This window comes from Monodon monoceros, unplaced genomic scaffold, assembly GCF_005190385.1.
Source record: "Monodon monoceros isolate NGI ecotype Baffin Bay Population unplaced genomic scaffold, NGI_Narwhal_1 Super_Scaffold_4, whole genome shotgun sequence".
Classification (NCBI taxonomy): Eukaryota; Metazoa; Chordata; class Mammalia; order Artiodactyla; family Monodontidae; genus Monodon; species Monodon monoceros.
In genome coordinates this window covers 54,122,749-54,144,646 of record NW_021703781.1, presented here as the reverse complement: position 1 = coordinate 54,144,646, position 21,898 = coordinate 54,122,749, and the positions used below count along the sequence as shown (strand labels likewise).

General features: G+C 41.2%; 1 protein-coding gene across 7 annotated transcripts in view; it reads right to left on the bottom strand.

Annotated features, from left to right (window-relative positions):
* ABCC2 (ATP binding cassette subfamily C member 2) overlaps positions 1-21,898 on the bottom strand; it is a 100,162-nt gene that overhangs the window by 52,282 nt on the left and 25,982 nt on the right. For all 7 annotated transcript variants that reach the window (XR_003797084.1, XR_003797085.1, XM_029245761.1 and 4 more), the window contains 5 exons: positions 21,162-21,228; positions 19,563-19,689; positions 17,464-17,640; positions 2,771-2,938; positions 47-227 (listed from right to left, as the gene is read on the bottom strand). Coding sequence is in view for 5 of the 7 variants with exons in the window: in XM_029245761.1 (XP_029101594.1) it covers positions 47-227; positions 2,771-2,938; positions 17,464-17,640; positions 19,563-19,689; positions 21,162-21,228 (720 nt within the window). In the remaining 2 variants the exon portion in view is untranslated. The remainder of the gene's footprint in view (positions 1-46; positions 228-2,770; positions 2,939-17,463; positions 17,641-19,562; positions 19,690-21,161; positions 21,229-21,898) is intronic.

Genomic DNA, 21,898 nt, shown 5'->3' with positions numbered 1-21,898 from the left:
CCCTTCCCTACCCAAGTTCTATCCTGTTCCAATCCTCTTTACATACCTGTGGGCTCGTCTTTAGGACCTGTCTGTTTTATGAATGTCTTCAGATTCTTAGCAAACAATCCCTTCTTGGCCAACAGAGTGCTGTAGGATCCCTTCTCCACGATGATGCCATTCCCCAAAACCACAATCTCATCCACTTGGGGAAGAAAGTGAATGCTGTGTGTCACCAAGAGTCGAGTCTGTAAAAATAATAGTAAGTTGTGCTGACTACCCTGTGTCCACCATGTTCCTTAGCTTACTAAGGAAAAGGAAAAACGGAGTCACTGTGGGGCTTTCCTTCAAAATGTGGCCCTGACCACTTGATCTCTTACTTCCTCTTTACTTCCCAGCACCTCATCCTAAAACCTGACCCCATGTGTAAGATGAGACTCCTGTCATCATGGATATATTCACAGTTATTTTCCTGTAGTGACAATGAGGTTTGCCCTGTACACGTTTTCCTCCAGCTTCCTGGTAGCCAAGAGTTGGGCTTAGGGACGTCACTTGAGATCAAGGGCTATCAATATAATTGAGGCATGCAAAACTAACTGCCCCCTCACTAAACAGGTAACTGATCTAACAGGAACTGCCCAGATTATTTTAGTATGTTAGAATCATTATAGGGCAAGAAATTGTGTCTTTGGCCCAGGCCTGGCGTGGAAGACTTGGCATCCCTTGTATTCTTGTCTATTTATGGACTACATTGACTACTGAAACAGGGATTCCACTCAAAGAAAGATAAACACTCACAGATCAGTAATGAGACTCAGATAGGGTCCAGGGGGTTGAGATGGGCCTCTAGAGAGACAGCCCAAGCCCACTGCCTCTGCTCTGTACTTCACAGCCCCACAGACACTAGGTTGCTATTATCAGGAAGACTTGGGAGATGCTCATCCTTTGAGTCTCAGCTCAAAGCCAGCTCTTCTGGTAGCCTTTCCTGAATCCCCAGGCAAGAATTGGGTATTCCTCCAGTGTTTACACGGTAGTTTGTATATTCTGCCATTAAAAATGATTCTTGTATTATAATATTATTGCTTGCTTTTTGGTTTGTCTGCCAATTCGATTGTAAGTTACTTGAGAGCAGGGATGAGACCTTTTCATCAGTGCGCCCAGTCTTTGCAATGAACCAGGCCCAGGGTGGGTATTCAGTTCATGAATGAATGGAGCCAATTAGCCTTACGGACAGAAGTCAGGACCAGGCATAGGAGGGAGAGTGAGTTCCTGTGGACTCACTGATCCAAGAGAGAGGCAAAAGGCCTCAGTGGGAGAGCAGCCCAGTCAACCCTGCCACCCTCTGACTGGCAGCATTCAAAAAACCTGGAAGGGAAAAGGCCAAACACAGATGGAGTGCTGACAGCCCTCACACTAGACTTGCTACTGGTGAGAAGCATACTCAAACCCTCAAGGGGCGCTGGGCTCTGTCAGCCCCTCTCCCATTCAGCCTACTGTGCTAACTTGCCTATGGTAAGGAAAGCCTATGACCAGCTCCAGTGACTTGCTCTGGCCACTTTATCTGTACTATCTCACAGGGGCATTGCAAGAATCAAATGAGACAATGCAATAAAAGTGCTTGGCACAGGCCTGCGACATAATGAATACCCAAAACATATAGGCTTATTTCTATATTCAGATTGAGTCATCCTCTCCAGGCATAGTGCTCCTACATCCTGCAAGAGTTCCAGGAAAGTGCCTTCTTAGAGTAGAGCTCTAATACCTGCAGGATGACCTGTGTCCCAGTAAGGTAAATTGTTGGGTCCTCTGGCATGTTTTCTGACACCAACCAATTCTGAGTGTCCAACAGTTCAATTCTGACACCAGCTACCCAGAAACCCACAGCTACCCAGAGCCCACAAGACTGCCCTGACTTCTAATGCTAGCCGAAAGTCTTGGATCCCACCCATACTTCTGACCAACTAGCTATAAATTGAGGATTTCCATGGCCCCCTCCTCAGGTCTGATAATTTGCCAGAATGGCTCATAGATGCCAGGAAAATATTTTACTTACTGTTTACCAGTTTATTACAAAGGATACAACTCAGGAACAGTGAAATGGAAGAGATGCATAGGGTAAGGTTTCGGGGGTGGGGTGCTTGTGCAGAATTTCCATCTCTCACCAGGTGTGCCACCTTCCCAGCACCTTAATGTTCTCAGCAATCTAGAAGCTCTCTGAATCTCCTTATACAAGAATTTTTATAACACGATCTCCAGCCCATCCTCCTCTCCCCAGAAATTGGTATGTGGGGCTGAAAGTTCCAATCCTCCCATCACTTGGTCTTTCTGAGGAACGGCCTCGTCCAGAGGCTATCTAGGGGCCCCTCCATAAGTCACTCATTAGCATAAACTCAGGTGTGATCTAAAGGGGCTCATTGTGAATAACAAAAGACATTCTTAGTATCACTCAGGAAGTTCTAAGGGTTAGGAGCTCTGTGCCAGGACCTAGTGAAAAAGACCAAATATAGTTCTTATTATACCACAGATCTCAAAGGACTTTTTATCATAATTAATCATCCTAAAAGGCTCAATGTTGGAGCCAGAGAATAAGGCTCAAATTAGCCAGTTCCCACATAAGCTATGATCTCAAGATGGGAGCCCTCACCAAATCATCTCCTGGGAGACCAGTCTGACACTGTATCTCCTCAGCAGCCCAGGGGGAAGGTAAATAAGGAAATCTGCTTCAGTACCCAGCAGTCCTAGGAGATGTGTTCCCCTCCTCACGTCTTCATCACTTTAAATAATTTCTCACCTTGCCTTTCAACAGGCCACTGGGACCCAAGACCTTATTAAAAATATGTTTTCCCACATGAGCATCCACAGCAGATAAGGGGTCATCCAGAATATAGATGTCTGAATTTTGATAGGTAGCTCTGGCCAGGCTGATCCGCTGCTTCTGACCCCCACTGAGATTTATACCCTGAAGAAGAAAATAATTTCTATTAAGTACTGAAACCGAGTCCCACTAAAACTGAGTTCCTCTGCTGAATCTATGATTAACATCTCTATCCAAAACTTCATGACCTTTCTTCTCCCATACCTGTTCCCCTCAAGGGAGTATAAAAGAAAAGGGGGGATTGAAACCAAGCAGGACACTGCAGGGCCCTCCTGTGTACAAAAACCCCTCTGTGTCCCCCCTTTCTTGCTTGTAGAAAAAAACTTTAGTCTCCTAGGCCTTCCCTGAGTTCCAAGGAGCAGACTCAAGCTGTTACTAACTAGGGAAGTGAGGGAATGCAGAAACAAAGGAAAAGCAGTCAAGAAACAATAGTTCAACTATAAAACAGAGTCCTAGCTCCTCTTCAAGGGGTATATGTAACAATTAGATGCATATCATTGAACTGTTCTACAGAAACTAAGATTCTAACCCAGGTGGAGGATGGTTACTACATGTTGACCACAAGCACTTAGCCCCAGACTGTTTGGAACCAGAAGGTTGATGATTAAGATTCCTGAAACATCACCCTGCCACTTTACCACCAACCAATCAGAAGGAAGTCTACAAGCTGCAACCCTCACCCCAAATGTTGCCTTTTAAAACCATTCCTGGGGAATTCCCTGGTGGTCCAGTGGTTAAGAATCTGTCTTGCCAACATTAAACACACCAACATTTGAATTATAGGGATCTCAGAAGACAAAAAAAAGGGACCGAGAAAATATTTGAAGAGATTATACTTGAAAATTTTCCTAATATGGGAAAGGAAATAGTCAATCAAGTCCAGGAAGTGCAGAGAGTCCCATACAGGATAAATCCAAGGAGAAACATGCCAAGACACATATTAATCAACCTATCAAACTTAAATACAAAGAAACAATATTAAAAGCAGCAAGGGAAAAGCAACAAATAACATACAAGGGAATCTCCATAAGGCTAACAGCTGATCTTTCAGCAGAAACTCTGCAAGCCAGAAGGGAGTGGCAGGACATATTTAAGGTGATGAAAGGGAAAAAACCTACAACCAAGATTACTCTACCTGGCAAGGATCACATTCAGATTCAACCGAGAAATTAAAACATTTACAAACAAGCAAAAGCTAAGAGAATTTAGCACCACCAAACCAGCTTTACAACAAATGCTAAAGGAACTTCTCTAGGCAGGAAACACAAGAGAAGGAAAAGACCTACAAAAACAAACCCAAAACAATTAAGTAAATGGTAATAGGGACATGCATATCGATAACTACCTTAAATGTAAATGGATTAAATGCTCCAATCAAAAGTCAGAGACTGGCTGAATGGATACAAAAACAAGACCCATATATATGCTGTCTACAAGAGACCCACTTCAGACCTAGGGACACATACAGACTGAAAGTGAGGGGACGACAACGTTCATCGCAGCGCTATTTACAATTACCAGGACATGGAAGCAACCTAAGTGTCCATCGACAGACGAATGGATAAAGAAGATGTGGCACATATATACAATGGAATATTACTCACCCATAAAAAGAAACAAAATTGAGTTATTTGTAGTGAGGTGGATGGACCTAGAGTCTCTCATACAGAGTGAAGTAAGTCAGAAAGAGAAAAACAAATACCATATGCTAACACATATATATGGAACCTAAAAAAAATGGTTCTGAAGAACCTAGGGACAGAACACAAATAAAGATGCAGACATAGAGAATGGACTTGAGGACACAGGGAGGAGGAAGGGTAAGCTGTGACAAAGTGAGAGAGTGGCATGGACATATATACACTACCAAATGTAAAACTGATACCTAGTGGAAAGCAGCCACATAGCACAGGGAGATCAGCTTGGTGCTTTGTGACCACCTGGAGGGGTGGGATAGGGAGGGTGGGAGGGAGGGAGATGCAAGGGAGAAGAGATATGGGAACATATGTATATGTATAACTGATTCACTTTGTTGTAAAGCAGAAACTAACACACCACTGTAAAGCAATTATACCCAAATAAAGCTGTTAAATAAACAAATAAAATAAAACAAAGAAGATGTAGCACACATATACAATGGAATATTAGTCAGCCATAAAAAGAAACGAAATTGAGTTATTTGTAGTGAGGTGGATGGACCTAGAGTCTCTCATACAGAGTGAAGTAAGTCAGAAAGAGAAAAACAAATACCATATGCTAACACATAAATATGGAATCTAAAAAAAATGGTCCTGAAGAACCAAGGGGCAGGACACAAATAAAGATGCAGACGTAGAGAATGGACTTGAGGACACAGGGAGAGGGAAGGGTAAGCTGTGACAAAGTGAGAGAGTGGCATGGACATATATACACTACCAAATGTAAAATTGATAGCTAGTGGAAAGCAGCCACATAGCACAGGGAGATCAGCTTGGTGCTTTGTGACCACCTAGAGAGATGGGATAGGGAGGATGGGAGGGAGACACAAGAGGGAGGAGATATGGGCATATATGTATATGTATAGCTGATTCACTTTGTTACAAAGCAGAAACTACCATACCATTGTAGAGCAACTATACTCCAATAAAGATGTTCAAAAAAAAAAAAAAGTGAGGGGATGGAAAAAGATATTCCATGCAAATGGAAATCAAAAGAGAGCTGGAGTAGCAATTCTCATCTCGGACAAATAGACTTTAAAATAAAGACTATTACAAGAGACAAAGAAGGACACTACATAATGATCACGGGATTGATCCAAGAAGAAGATATAACAATTGTAAATATTATGCATCCAACATAGGAGCACCTCAATACATAAGGCAACTGCTAACAGCTGTAAAAGGGGAAATAGACAGTAACACATTCATAGTAGGGGACTTTAACACCCCACTTTCATCAATGGACAGATCATCCAACATGAAAAGAAATAAGGAAACACAAGCTTTAAATGATACATTAAACAAGATGGACTTAATTGATATTTATAGGACTTTCCATCCAAAAACAACAGAATACATATTTTTCTCAAGTGCTCATGGAACATTCTCCAGGATAGATCATATCTTGGGTCACAAATCAAGCCTTGGTAAATTTAAGAAAATTGAAATCGTATCAGGTATCTTTTCTGACCACAATGCTATGAGACTAGATATCAATTACAGGAAAAAATCTGTAAAAATACAAACACATGGAGGCTAAACACTACACTACTAAATAACCAAGAGATCACTGAAGAAATCCAAGAGGAAATCAAAAAATACCTAGAAACAAATGACAATGAAAACACGATGACTCAAAACCTATGGGATGCAGCAAGAGCAGTTCTAAGAGGGAAGTTTATAGCAATACAGTCCTACCTCAAGAAACAAGAAACATCTCAAATAAACAACCTAACCTTATACCTAAAGCAATTAGGGAAAGAAGAACAAAAAAACCCTCAAAGTTAGCAGAAGGAAAGAAATCAAAGATCAGATCAGAAATAAAAAGAAATGAAGGAAATAATAGCAAAGATCAATAGAACTAAAAGCTGGTTCTTTGAGAAGATAAACAAAATTGATAAACCATTCACCAGACTCATCAAGAAAAAAACAGAGAAGACTCAAATCAATAGAATCAGAAATGAAAAAGGAGAAGTAACAACTGACACTGCAGAAATACAAAGGATCATGAGAAACTGCTATAAGTAACTATATGCCAATAAAATGGGCAACCTGGAAATGGACAAATTCTTAGAAAAGCACAACTTCCTGAGACTGAACCAGGAAGAAATAGAAAATATAAACAGACCGATCACAAGCACTGAAATTGAAACTATAATTAAAAATCTTCCAACAAACAGAAGTCCAGGACCAGATGGATTAACAGACGAATTCTATCAAATATTTAGAAAGGAGTTAACACCTATCCTTCTCAAACTCTTCCAAAATATAGCAGAGGGAGGAATACTCCCAAACTCATTCTACAAGGCCACCATCACCCTGATACCAAAACCAGACAAAGATGTCACAAAGAAAGAAAACTACAGGCTGATGTCACTGATGAACACAGATGCGAAAATCCTCAAGAAAATACTAGCAAACAGAATCCAGCAGCACATTAGAAGGATCATACACCATGATCAAGTGGGGTTTATCCCAGGAATGCAAGGATTCTTCAATATATGTAAATCAATCAATGTGGTAAACCATATTAACAAACTGAAGGAGAAAAACCATATGATCATCTCAATAGATGTAGAAAAAGCTTTTGACTAAATTCAACACCCATTTATGATAAAAACCCTTCAGAAAGTAGGCATAGAGAGAACTTACGTTAACATAATACAGGCCATATATAACAAACCTACAGCCAACATCATTCTCAGTGGTGAAAAGCTGAAACCATTTCCTCTAAGATCAGGAACAAGACAAGGCTGTCCACTCTCACCACTAATATTCAACATAGTTTTGGAAGTTTTAGCCACAGCAATCAGAGAAGAAAAATAAATAAAAGGAATCCAAATTGGAAAAGAAGTGAAGCTGTCACTGCTTGCAGATGACATGATACTATACATAAAGAATCCTAAAGATGATACCAGAAAACTACTAGAGCTAATCAATGAATTTCATAAAGTAGCAGGATACAAAATTATTACACAGAAATCTCTTGCATTCCTATACACTAATGATGAAAAATACAAAAGAGAAATTAAGGAAACACTCCCATTTACCATTGCAACAAAAAGAATAAAATAGCTAGGAATAAACCTACTTAAGGAGACAAAAGACCTGCATGAAGAAAACTATAAGACACTGATGAAAGAAATTAAAGATGATATAAACAGATGGAGAGATATACTGTGTTCTTGGATTGGAAGGATCAACATTGTGAAAATGACTATACTACCCCAAGCAATCTACAGACTCAATGCAATCCCTATCAAACTACCAATGGCATTTTTCACAGAATTAGAAGAAAAAATTTCACAATTTGTACAGAAACTCAAAAGACCCCAAAGAGCCAAAGCAATCTTGAGAAGGAAAAACGGAGCTGGAGAAATCAGGCTTCCTGACTTCAAACTATACCAGAAATCTACAGTAATCAAGACAGTGTGGTACCAACACAAAAACAGAAATATAGATCAATGGAACAGGATAGAAAGCCCAGAGATAAACCCACGCACATATGGTCACCTTATTTTTGATAAAGGAGGCAAGAATATACAATGGAGAAAAGATAGCCTCTTCAATAAGTGGTGCTGAGAAAACTGGACAGCTACATGTAAAAGAATGAAATTAGAACACCTCCTAACACCATACACAAAAATAAACTCAAAATGGATTAAAGACCTAAATGTAAGGCCAGACACTATAAAACTCTTAGAGGAAAGCAGGCAGAACACTCTATGACAAAAATCACAGCAAGATCCTTTTGAGCCACCTCCTAGAGAAATGGAAATAAAAACAAAAATAAACAAATGGGACCTAATGAAACTTAAAAGCTTTTGCACAACAAAGGAAACCATAAACAAGACAAAAAGACAACCCTCAGAATGGGAGAAAATATTGGCAAACGAAGCAACTGACAAAGGATTAATCTCCAACATTTACAAGCAGCTCATGCAGCTCGATATCAAAAAAAACAAACAACCCAAACCAAAAATGGGCAGAAGACCTAGATAGACATTTCTCCAAAGAAGATATACAGATTGCCAACAAACACATAAAAGAATGCTCAACATCGTTAATTATGAGAGAAATGCAAATCAAAACTGCAATGAGATATCACCTCACACCAGTCAGAATGGCCATCATCAAAAAATCTACAAACAGATGAAGACTTGGAGGCTGGGGGAGAGTGGCTTGCTCAGAGAGAACACAGAACTTCTGCGCCCTTTCCTCAGACCTTGCCCTGTGCATCGCTTTCATTGGGCTGTCCCTCTTTGTAACAGAAATAAGAGCGATTCCAGGGGATGCCTCTTTACAGGGGCCAAACCTTGGAATGCAACGTCAGAAAGCTATTTCCCTAAAGTCTCCGATGTCAAGGAGAGGTGACATCCTTTAGTCCGTGAGTAGTGGAATTGGAGTCAGATATCCTGAAGTCAAATCCCAGCTCACCAAGAAGAACATGCTTACTTCACAGATCTGAAGTCTTGGATGAACTCTTCTTGTTTCCATCCACCTTCCTGAACAGGAGCAATGAACCTGTGCCTCAGATACAGATGGATAAACCAAACTGATTAACATGGAACTTACAAAGCTTAGCAGGGGGTGATCCCAGGAGGCCAAAGCTGTCTTTCAAAGTCTTTGAGCTCTGAGCTGTATGGATGAAAGGCTCTTGGTGCTGTAGCCAGGAGTCAGTGCTGTGCCTCTGACGTGGGAGAGCCAACTTCAGGACACTGGTCCAGAGACCTCCCAGCTCCACGTAATATCAAATGGCAAAAATATCCCAGAGATCTCCATCTCAACACCAACACCCAGCTTCACTCAACGACCAGCAAGCTACAGTACTGGACACCCGATGCCAAACAACTAGCAAGACAGGAACACAACCCCACCCATTAGCAGAGAGGCTGCCTAAAATCATAATAAGGCCACAGACACCACAAAACACACCACCAGACGTGGACCTGCCCACCAGAAAGACAAGATCCAGCCTCATCCACCAGAACACAGGCACTAGTCCCCTCCACCAGGAAGCCTACACAACCCACTGAACCAACTTTAGCCACTGGGGACAGACACCAAAAACAATGGGAACTATGAACCTGCAGCCTGCAAAAAGGAGACCCCAAACACAGTAAGATAAGCAAAATTAGAAGACAGAAATACACACAGCAGATGAAGGAGCAATATAAAAACCCACCAGACCTAACAAATGAAGAGGAAATAGGCAGTCTACCTGAAAAAGAATTCAGAATAATGAGAGTAAAGATGATCCAAAATCTTGGAAATAGAATAGAGAAAATGCAAGAAACATTTAACAAGGACCTAGAAGAACTAAATAGGAAACAAGCAATGATGAACAACACAATAAATGAAATTAAAAATACTCTAGAAGGGGGCTTCCCTGGTGGCGCAGTGGTTGAGAGCCCGCCTGTCAATGCACAGGGCGCGGGTTCGTGCCCCGGTCCTGGAGGATCCCACATGCGGCGGAGCAGCTGGGCCTGTGAGCCATGGCCGCTGGGCCTGCGCGTCTGGAGCCTGTGCTCCGCAATGGGAGAGGCCGCAATAGTGAGAGGCCCGCGTACAGCAAAAAACAAAAACAAAAACAAAAAAAATACTCTAGAAGGGATCAATAGTAGAATAACTGAGGCAGAAGAATGGATAAGTGACCAGGAAGATAAAATAGTGGAAATAACTACTGCAGAGCAGAATAAAGAAAAAAGAATGAAAAGAACTGAGGACAGTCTCAGAGACCTCTGGGACAACATTAAATGCACCAACATTCGAATAATAGGGGTCCCAGAAGAAGAAGAGAAAAAGAAAGGGACTGAGAAAATATTTGAAGAAATTATAGTTGAAAACTTCCCTAATATGGGAAAGGCAATAGTTAATCAAGTACAGGAAGCACAGAGAGTCCTATACAGGATAAATGCAAGCAGAAACACGCCAAGACACATATTAATCAAACTATCAAAAATTAAATACAGGGCTTCCCTGGTGGTGCAGTGGTTGAGAATCTGCCTGCCAATGCAGGAGACACGGGTTCGAGCCCTGGTCTGGGAGGATCCCACATGCCGCGGAGCAACTAGGCCCGTGAGCCACAACTACTGAGCCTGCGCGTCTGGAGCCTGTGCTCCGCAACAAGAGAGGCCAAGATAGTGAGAGGCCCGCGCACCGTGATGAAGAGTGGCCCCCGCTTGCCGCAACTGGAGAAAGCCCTCGCACAGAAACGAAGACCCAACACAGCCAAAAATAAATAAATAAACAAACCAATGAACCGACATTAAAAAACAAAACAACACAACAAAAAACCAACTCCTTGCCGGTGTAATACAACAACAACAACAAAAAATTAAATACAAAGAAAATATATTAAAAGCAGCAAAAGAAAAACAACAACACACAAGGGAATCCCGATAAGGTTAACAGCTGATCTTTCAGCAGAAACTCTGCAAGCCATAAGGGAGTGGCAGGACATATTTAAAGTGATGAAGGAGAAACACCTACAACCAAGATTACTCTACCCAGCAATGATCTCATTCAGATTTGATGGAGAAATTAAAACCTTTACAGACAAGCAAAAGCGGAGAGAGTTCAGCACCACCAAAGCAGCTTTACAACAAATGCTAAAGGAACTTCTCTAGGCAGGAAACACAAGAGAAGGAAAAGACCTACAATACCAAACCCAAAATAATTAAGAAAATGGGAATAGGAATATACATATCAATAATTACCTTAAATGTAAATGGATTAAATGCTCCCACCAAAAGACACAGACTGGCTGAATGGATACAAAAACAAGACCCATATATATGCTGTCTACAAGAGACTCACTGCAGACCTAGGGACACAGACTGAAAGTGAGGGGATGGAAAAAGATATTCCATGCAAATGGAAATCAAAAGAAAGCTGGAGTAGCAATTCTCATATCAGACAAAATAGACTTTAAAATAAAGACTATTACAAGAGACAAAGAGGGACACTACATAATGATCAAGGGATCGATCCAAGAAGAAGATATAACAATTGAAAATATTTATGCACCCAACATAGGAGCACCTCAATACATAAGGCAAATATTAACAGCCATAAAAGGGGAAATCGACAGTAACACATTCATAGTAGGGGACTTTAACACCCCACTTTCACCAATTGACAGATCATCCAAAATGAAAATAAATAAGGAAACACAAGCTTTAAATGATACATTAAACAAGATGGACTTAATTGATATTTATAGGACATTCCATCCAAAAACAACAGAATACATATTTTTCTCAAGTGCTCATGGAACATTCTCCAGGATAGATCATATCTTGGGTCACAAATCAAGCCTTGGTAAATTTAAGAAAACTGAAATTGTATCAAGTGTCTTTTCCAAACACAACGCTATGAGACTAGATATCAATTTCAGGAAAAGATCTGTAAAAAATACAAACACATGGAGACTAAACAATACACTACTTAATAACGAGTGATCACTGAAGAAATCAAAGAGGAAATCAAAAAATACCTAGAAACAAATGACAATGGAGACACGACGACCCAAAACCTATGGGATGCAGCAAAAGCAGTTCTAAGAGGGAAGTTTATACCAATACAATCCTACCTTAAGAAACAGGAAACTCTCGAGTAAACAACCTAACCTTATACCTAAAGCAATTAGAGAAAGAACAACAAAAAAACCCCAAAGTTAACAGAAGGAAAGAAATCATAAAGATCAGATCAGAAATAAATGAAAAAGAAATGAAGGAAACGATAGCAAAGATCAATAAAACTAAAAGCTGGTTCTTTGAGAAGATAAACAAAATTGATAAACCATTAGCCAGACTCATCAAGAAAAAAAGGGAGAAGACTCAAATCAATAGAATTAGAAATGAAAAAGGAGAAGTAACAACTGACACTGCAGAAATACAAAAGATCATGAGAGATTAAGCAACTGTATGCCAATAAAATGGACAACCTGGAAGAAATGGACAAATTCTTAGAAATGCACAACCTGCCAAGACTGAATCAGGAAGAAATAGAAAATATGAACAGACTGATCACAAGCACTGAAATTGAAACTGTAATTAAAAATCTTCCAATAAACAAAAGCCCAGGACCAGATGGCTTCACAGGTGAATTCTTTCAAACATTTAGAGAAGAGCTAACACCTATCCTTCTCAAACTCTTCCAAAATATAGCAGAGGGAGGAACACTCCCAAACTCATTCTACAAGGTCACCATCACCCTGATACCAAAACCAGACAAAGATGTCACAAAGAAAGAAAACTACAGGCCGATATCACTGATGAACATAGATGCGAAAATCCTCAACAAAATACTAGCAAACAGAATCCAACAGCACATTAAAAGGATCATACACCATGATCAAGTGGGGTTTATTCCAGGAATGCAAGGATTCTTCAATATACGCAAATCAACCAACGTGATACTCCATATTAAAAAATTGAAGGAGAAAAACCATATGATCATCTCAATAGATGCAGAGAAAGCTGACAAAATTCAACACCCATTTATGATAAAAACCCTTCAGAAAGTAGGCATAGAGGGAACTTTCGTCAACATAATAAAGGCCATATATGACAAACCCACAGCCAACATCGTCCTCAATGGTGAAACACTGAAAGCATTTCCACTAAGATCAGGAACAAGACAAGGTTGTCCACTCTCACCACTAATATTCAGCATAGATTTGGAACTTTTAGCCACAGCAATCAGAGAAGAAAAAGAAATAAAAGGAATCCAAATCGGAAAAGAAGAAGTAAAGCTGTCACTGCTTGCAGATAACATGATACTATACATAGAGAATCCTAAAGATGCTACCAGAAAACTATTAGAGCTAATCACTGAATTTGGTAAAGTAGCAGGATACAAAATTAATGCACAGAAATCTCAGGCATTCCTATACACTAATGATGAAAAATCTGAAAGTGAAATTAAGAAAACACTCCCATTTACCATTGCAATAAAAAGAATAAAATATCTAGGAATAAATCTACCTAAGGAGACAAAAGACCTGTATGCAGAAAATTATAAGGCACTGATGAAAGAAATTAAAGATGATACAAATAGATGGAGAGATATACCATGTTCTTAGATTGGAAGAATCAACATTGGGAAAATGACTCTACTACCCAAAGCAATCTACAGATTCAACGCAATCTCTATCAAACTACCACTGCCATTTTTCACAGAACTAGAGCAAAAAATTTCACAATTTGTATGGAAACACAAAAGACCCCGAATAGCCAAAGCAATCTTGAGAACGAAAAACGGAGCCAGAAAAATCAGGCTCCCTGACTTCAGACTATACTACAAAGCTACAGTAATCAAGACAGTATGGTACTGGCACAAAAACAGAAAGATACATCAATGGAAGAGGATAGAAGGCCCAGATATAAACCCATGTACATATGGTCACCTTATCTTTGATAAAGGAGGAAGGAATGTACAGTGGAGAAAGGACAGACTCTTCAATAAGTGGTGCTGGGAAAACTGGACAGCTACATGTAAAAGTATGAGATTAGAACACTCCCTAACACCATATATAAAAATAAGCTCAAAATGGATTAACGACCTAAATGTAAGGCCAGACACTATAAAACTCTTAGAGGAAAACATTGGCAGAACACTCTATGACATAAATCACAGCAAGATCCTTTTTGACCCACCTCCTAGAGAAAGGGAAATAAAAACAAAAATAAACAAATGGGACCTAATGAAACTTAAAAGCTTTTGCACAGCAAAGGAAACCATAAACAAGACGAAAAGACAACCCTCAGAATGGGAGAAAATATTTGCAAATGAAGCAACTGACAAAGGATTAATCTCCAAAATTTACAAGCAGCTCATGCAGCTCAATAACAAAAAAACAACCCAAACCAAAAATGGGCAGAAGACCTAGATAGACATTTCTACAAAGAAGATATACAGATTGCCAACAAACACATGAAAGAATGCTCAACATCTCTAATCATTAGAGAAATACAAATCAAAATCACAATGAGGTATCACCTCACACCAGTCAGAATGGCCATCATCAAAAAATTTAGAAACAATAAATGCTGGAGAGGGTGTGGAGAAAAGGGAACACTCTTGCACTGCTGGTGGGCATGTGAATTGGTTCAGCCACTATGGAGAACAGTATGGAGGTTCCTTAAAAAACTACAAATAGAACTACCATATGACCCAGCAATCCCACTACTGGGCATATACCCTGAGAAAACCAAAATTCAAAAAGAGTCATGTATCAAAATGTTCTTTGCAGCTCTATTTACAATAGCCTGGAGATAGAAACAACCTAAGTGCCCATCATCAGATGAATGGATAAAGAAGATGTAGCACATATATACAATGGAATATTACTCAGCCATAAAAAGAAACGAAATTGAGCTATTTGTAATGAGGTGGAAAGACCTAGAGTCTGTCATACAGAGTGAAGTAAGTCAGAAAGAGAAAGACAAATACCATATGCTAACACATATATATGGAATTTAAGGGAAAAAAAGTCATGAAGAACCTAGGGGTAAGACAGGAATAAAGACCCAGACCTACTGGAGAACGGACTTGAGGATATGGGGAAGGGGAAGGGGAAGGGTGAGCTGTGACAGGGCGAGAGAGAGGCATGGACATATATACACTAACAAACGTAGATAGCTAGTGGGAAGCAGCCACATGGCACAGGGTTATCGGCTCAGTGCTTTGTGACAGCCTGGAGGGGGGGGATAGGGAGGGTGGGAGGGAGGGAGATGCAAGAGGGAAGAGATATGGGAACATATGTATATGTATAACTGATTCACTTTGTTATAAAGCAAAAACTAACACAACATTGTAAAGCAATTATACCCCAATAAAGATGTTAAAAAATAAATAAATAAAAATAGAACTACCATATGACCCGGCAATCCCACTACTGGGCATATACCCTGAGAAAACCATAATTCAAAAAGAGTCATGTACCACAATATTCATTGCAGCTCTATTTACAATATCCACAACGTGGAAGCAACCTAAGTGTCCATCAACAGATGAATCGATAAAGATGTGGCACATATATACAATGGAATATTACTCAGCCATAAAATAACGAAATTGAGTTATTTGTAGTGAGGTGGATGGACCTAGAGTCTGTCATACAGAGTGAAATAAGTCAGAAAGAGAAAAACAAATACCGTACGGTAACACATATATATGGAATCTAAAACAAGTGGTTCTGAAGAACATAGGGGCAGGATAGGAATAAAGATGCAGACATAGAGAATGAACTTGAGGACACGGGGAGGGCAAAAGTAAGCTGGGACGAAGTTAGAGAGTGGTATGGACATATATACACTACCAAATGTGAAATAGATAGGCAGTGGGAAACAGCCACATCAGCTCAGTGCTTTGTGACCACCTAGAAGGCTGGGATAGGGAGGGTGGGAGGGAGATGCATGAGGCAGGAGATATGGGGATATATGTGTATGTATAGCTGATTCTCTTTGTTATAAAGCAGAAAGTAACACACCATTGTAAAGCAATTATACTGCAATAAAGATGTTAAAAGAAAAAAAAGCCTCTACTGCAATGCAGGGGACACCAGTTCGATCCTTGGTTGGGGAACTAAGATCCCACATGCTGCGGGAAAATTATGCCCACGTGCCACAGCTAAAGAGCCCATGTGCCACAATTACAGAGCTCATATGCTCTGGATCCCATATGCCGCAACTAGAGAGAAGCCTGCACACGCACCACAACGAAGTGAAGAGCCCACGCGCCACAACGAAAGATCACACATGCCACAACTAACACCCAACACAGCCAATAAATACATAAATATTTAAAATATTTAAAAATATTTAAAAATAATAATAATTAAAAAATATTTTAAAGTAATAATAATAAAAAAACCATTCCCTGAAAGCTATTGAGGAGTTTGGGTCTTTTGAGCATGAACTGACCATTCTCCTTGCTGGGCCCTGCAATAAACACTGTACTTTCATTCACCACAACGCAACGTCAGTAGATTGGCTGTGCTGTGTGGTGGGCAGCCAGACCCAAGTTCAGTTCAGTAACTGAAATACAAATAAATATCTTTGATTCAAATAAATAACTTTAGGCCCAATAATTAAAAGCATGGCCAACTTACCATTTTATATCATATAATTTACTTATTTTGTTGTTGTTGTTGCTTCTTCCCCATGAGAATGTAGAGCTATATCAGGGTAGATTTCCTCTGTTTGTGGATGTAACTCCAGCACTTAAAATAGTGTGTGGCACATAGTAGGTACTCAATAAAAATATGCTGAATTAATGAACAAAATCATTCTAGAGCTATATCTTCACTAGTCTTCTAACATCTCAAGATCTTTCCCCAAAAAACTGCTATATTCATGTTTAGTAATGGGGAAAGAGTATAAAAACATCCCAAATATGTAGTAATCAGGGATTTCTAAACAAATTATACTATATTCATATAATTCAAAACAGTCATTAAAAATTAATTTTTAAGAAAGGCATTTGACAACATGAGAAAATAATATACTCTAAATTTCTGTGTGTTCAAAGCAGATTTTTAGAACCGTACTCTGGTCCTCACTGGTATACAGAAGTAGAGTCAGGACAACTAGGCTCTGGTCTGCCTCTGGCCCTCCACCTGTGAGGTCAAATTTGGGTCAGCTGCTTCTTAGTTAACCTCTCAGGTCCTAGCCTCGTCATCTCTCCTTTAGATTACACAGTTCCTATATTTGCTTCTAGGTACAAAATTTTAAATTTCTGAGTTATTTGCACAAAATATTGTGCAAACTCATGCTTTCTGGTGTTTGTTCCAGGCTTGACCATCAAAATTGATCAACTATTTTACTGTCATGTACTTCTTCACCACCCTTACTCTTTTCCTTCACTATTTCTTCACCCTTCAAGGCCCCTTGGTGTCCCAAGTACCTTCTCTCCAATCTCAGCCAGGTCTCCCCCAGGCAGCACTTCCAAGTCGGGGAAGAGGGCACAGGCCTCCAGAACTTGCTGGTATTTCTTTTCATCCAACTCTGACCCAAAAAGGATGTTGTCCTTTATGGTGCCATTCTGGATCCAGGACTGCTGCGGGACATAGGCTACAGTGCCCTAGGATGGGAAGGGTCAGACCATATGACAGTTTTGTTCCTCTGGAAATGCAGTGTTGAAGGAGGGGGTGGCAGGAGTTGGGAGGAACAAATGGAATGTAGATTTTTAAAAAATGTCAGGCTGACTGAGCAATCGATATTTATAAAGGTGCATGTATTTATTGCACCATCCAGGGAGAAAGATTCAATATCCTGTGCATCGTTTGAAGTCTCCTTGTTTGGACTATCACTCTCTAGCCATGATCCAAAAAATGGAGGATGACTGCACGTGCTGCTTCTAGAGCAGGCTTTTAGTCAGACCCCAAAGAGTTTACTAGGACCAACAGAGGGCCAACACTGATGGGCGAATGGTGTAGACAACATCTTAGGAAGCAAGAACTAAGAGATTGAAATTTGGGTGCCAGGCTGATGCACAAAACAGATCGTGTCAAATGAGAGATGGAGCCTGATAAACACCTGTGTTTGAGGACAAACCCAGTTATGAGTTAGCAAGAAAAAGCTTCTCGAAAGGAGTTAGGAGGCAGAGTTAAATCTGTAGAGTCTGTTCTGCTATACTGCATGTTTATTTAATGCAAATTATCTCATTAGTAATCAGTAAATCAGGGAATAATGTCAGTATAATGTGGAAGAAGTGTTGGTTCTTAAAATTTTTCCAAGCATGTCAGTGTAAAGCAATTAGGGGCAAGCTTTCTTATAATTAAGAAGAAAGGCTTAGCAATATATGAAGATCTTAAGAAAAGCTAAAAATCTATAGACGTGCCTCTTTTTGGTGCGAGTAGTGGCTGGTTAAATGATTCCAAATACCTGTAATTTCCCCTAAATTTAGCTCTCTGGGGAAGCTGAGAGTACTGATGGAGATGCCATGAAAACATTTCCTCTCTATTTAAAAAAATTATAATTGACGACATCTATACTCTATGTCATGTTTTTGTACTGGAAGCAAGTGCCCTCAAACACCCAGCTCTCGGGCTTCCCTGGTGGCGCAGTGGTTGAGAGTCCGCCTGCCGATGCAGGGGACGCGGGTTCGTGCCCAGGTCTGGGAAGATCCCACATGCCGCGGAGCGGCTGGGTCCGTGAGCCATGGCCACTGAGCCTGCGCGTCCGGAGCCTGTGCTCCGCAACGGGAGAGGCCACGACAGTGAGACGCCCGCGTACCGAAAAAAAAAAAAAAAATACCCAGCTCTCAAAGGAAGAGGTGAGAGGCCCAGAACTAATTGTGAAGCTGGGTGTAATTGTCAGTGGAGATTTTACAGTGCTACTTTTTTTTTTTTTTTTTTTGCGGTACGTGGGCCTCTCACTGCTGTGGCCTCTCCCGTTGCGGAGCACAGGCTCCGGACGCGCAGGCTCAGCGGCCATCGCTCACGGACCCAGCCGCTCCGCGGCATGTGGGATCTTCCCGGACCGGGGCACGAACCCGCGTCCCCTGCATCGGCAGGCGGACTCTCAACCACTGCGCCACCAGGGAAGCCCAGTGCTACTGTTTTAATTGTTATCGCTGTTGTTGTTTTTGTTGCTACCCTGTTTACAAAGTTACATATGTTTTTAATGATCTGTTGCAACTCTTTCCCCCAGGTCCTATTATTTTTATTGTACAGTTTCGCAGAACGTGAGGTTTTCAGAAACACAGATATGGTAGAATTACCTATACTTTGATAGAAGACATCTCTGTTCAAGTTTTCAAACTTTGGTATGCATATGAGAATCACCTGGGGAGCTCATTAAAAATGCAGGTTTTTAGAATCTACCCCAGAGTATGATTATATATGTGGGGTGGGGCAAAGAATCTACCATTTCTCCACGACCTCACCTACAGCAACATGACAGGAGTAGTTATCAGATTCTAGTTCATTCTCCCAATGAGAAGGCAGCGCCAAGAGACCACATTTGAGTGCCAGAAGTCTTCTCCTTGGCATTCCTTCTCACCTTGACTGTGATGTGCCCGTGGACATTTTCCATTTCTCCCAGCATGGCTGACATCAAGGAGGATTTCCCAGAGCCCACAGTGCCCACCACAGCCACCAGTTGGCCTGGCATAATGTCTAGGTTCACGCTGAAAGAGAGAAGTGCACTTGAAAGAGAAGGGTGTGTGGAGGGGTGTTATTCAGGAGAAGTTCAAGCCACTTCTCAGACGCTCCATAGGAAGTCTGATTATTAGATTTTCCCTCAAGATTGGAAAATTTGTCTTGCATATACAATACTCCAAAGTATTTTTCTAATGATTTTTTTTCTGCTCTAAGAGTTTTGAGAGTAAGTCCTCATGTATAAGTTGTTTGTGCCAAATGTGAGTTTCCACTGGAAAAATTATTTTAGAACCAACGTGGTACCACTGAACAAGACCCTATTGGTTCAAGTCCCAACTCTGCCACTGCCGAGCTGTGTGATCTTGGAGGGCCACTTCTCCTGGACTCTCATTTCTAAACTAATGGGGTTGGACCAGATTAATGTATCCCGAAGTTGGCCATTCAATGAGAATAACCATTCAATAAAACACTTGCTGAAAGCACAGATTCCCTGCTCCCCTCCGCCTGGAGATCTGGCTGAGTCTGACTGGGGAGGGGCCCACACTGGGCCAGGCTCCTGGAAACTCTCTGTTCTGGCCCTATTATTTGAGTCCCTAGAACATTAGGAACATGGGGAACTTGTTCACAGGCTTTCTGAACCTGCCCCTTGAGCTGGACTCCTTCCAGACTTATCATACTAGCAAAGTGGGAGCTATGTCCACTCTGCTCTCTGCAAAGTGAGGCTTTCAGGTTGGAAGGGTTCAGAGGTGGGGCTTCTTGCCTGACACATGCTGGGGCAAGCTCCAGAGTCCATGTTAAAGGATCTGGGAATAGGAGAGAAATGTGGAAAGTTCTGGGTGTAGCAGGGAGATGATCAGGTATACTCAGTTGTGAAGAAAATATCTGGCCTGCTTGGGCTCCCGGTGTGCTCTGTGGTGCTGTGCTCAGTGGCTGAGTTGGGCGTACCAGTACCTACAGTGCTTAAGGAACACATTACATGCAGCAATGTGGCAAGAAAGGGTTGGCTTAAGGCAGGGGAATGTGAGAATGGGTTATGTAGATGAAAAATTCCAGATCTGAAGTTGATTATAGAGGCAGCTCCCAACAACCACTCTGGGCAAAGAAGGCAGATTTTTCTTGATTACTATTCTTAAGTGAATAAATGAACTTAAATTGAGTTCAGGTTCTTGTGTGTATCCCACTACCATACCCAGAGACCTAGGCTACCTGCCAACCCTGCACTACCTCCATCCAGTCTGGAGAATAAATGTCTTCATAGGCTCTCAGCTGGACTTGCACTGTCCCACAGTAGGAAAGCAGGGTAGCAGATGTAGTTACAGGGACAGGGGCTCAGGATCTTTGCTGTCAGTTCATCCCTCCAAGAGTTTAGCCTGCACTAGTCTCTAACTGAACACATGCACATAGCTCGTTTCCCCATGTATTATATTACATGGAATTTTTCAATAACAAGACTGGCAAGGAGAATCCTAAAAAACAGCAAGAGGAAAAGGAGGCAACTCACTCTTGGATTGTGACTTCCGAATTGTGGTCCCAGGTAAAGGATGCCTCAGAAAACTGCACAGCTTTATCTGTTGAGATAAAGTCCCCTCTTTAAGTCAGATGTAGGTCCCCACATGTCTGTCTGCCCTTTCTTAGCCTTCAGGTGTCCCTCACTGCTTCCTCCAGCAGAGCCCAAGATTGCCTCTGTCAGGTGCTGACTCCTGAGCTGACAAGAGGCAAATGAAAGGTCCTGGGATGACACCAAGAGTTGCCTGCGTACGATGTCCTTTTTTTACTTAGAAGTCCCAAGCCTGTTGGTAGCCCAGATTCTTGATCTACAGACAGTCTGGGTACATTCCCAGGCCCTCTGTTGCCTAGTCTCTTGTATAAATTCCACTTCTGAATATAAACTCAGCCATTCCCTGCCCTGGATTCCAGACCCACTGCTCCTTCTGGCTATGGATGCCCCCCAGTCCTTAAACCTTTAGAACTTGTGTGTTCTTTCACTCCAGCCTATCTTCCCAATTCCACATGCTTGGCTCCATCCTGCCTTCTGTCTTCTAGATCCTTTGCAGGATTCCCTGCTTATCCTCAGAATAGCTGCCCCAGCTTAGCTTGGCAATCTGGCTTAGCAATCTGTTCTAAATGAAAGCATAATTTAAGTAATAACGGTATGGATACTGTGCAAATACGGGTGCAAGGTAAGTCCCCTAGCTTTCCCTTTCCATCAGTTTCTTGCTGCAAAGTACTGGTGCCAGC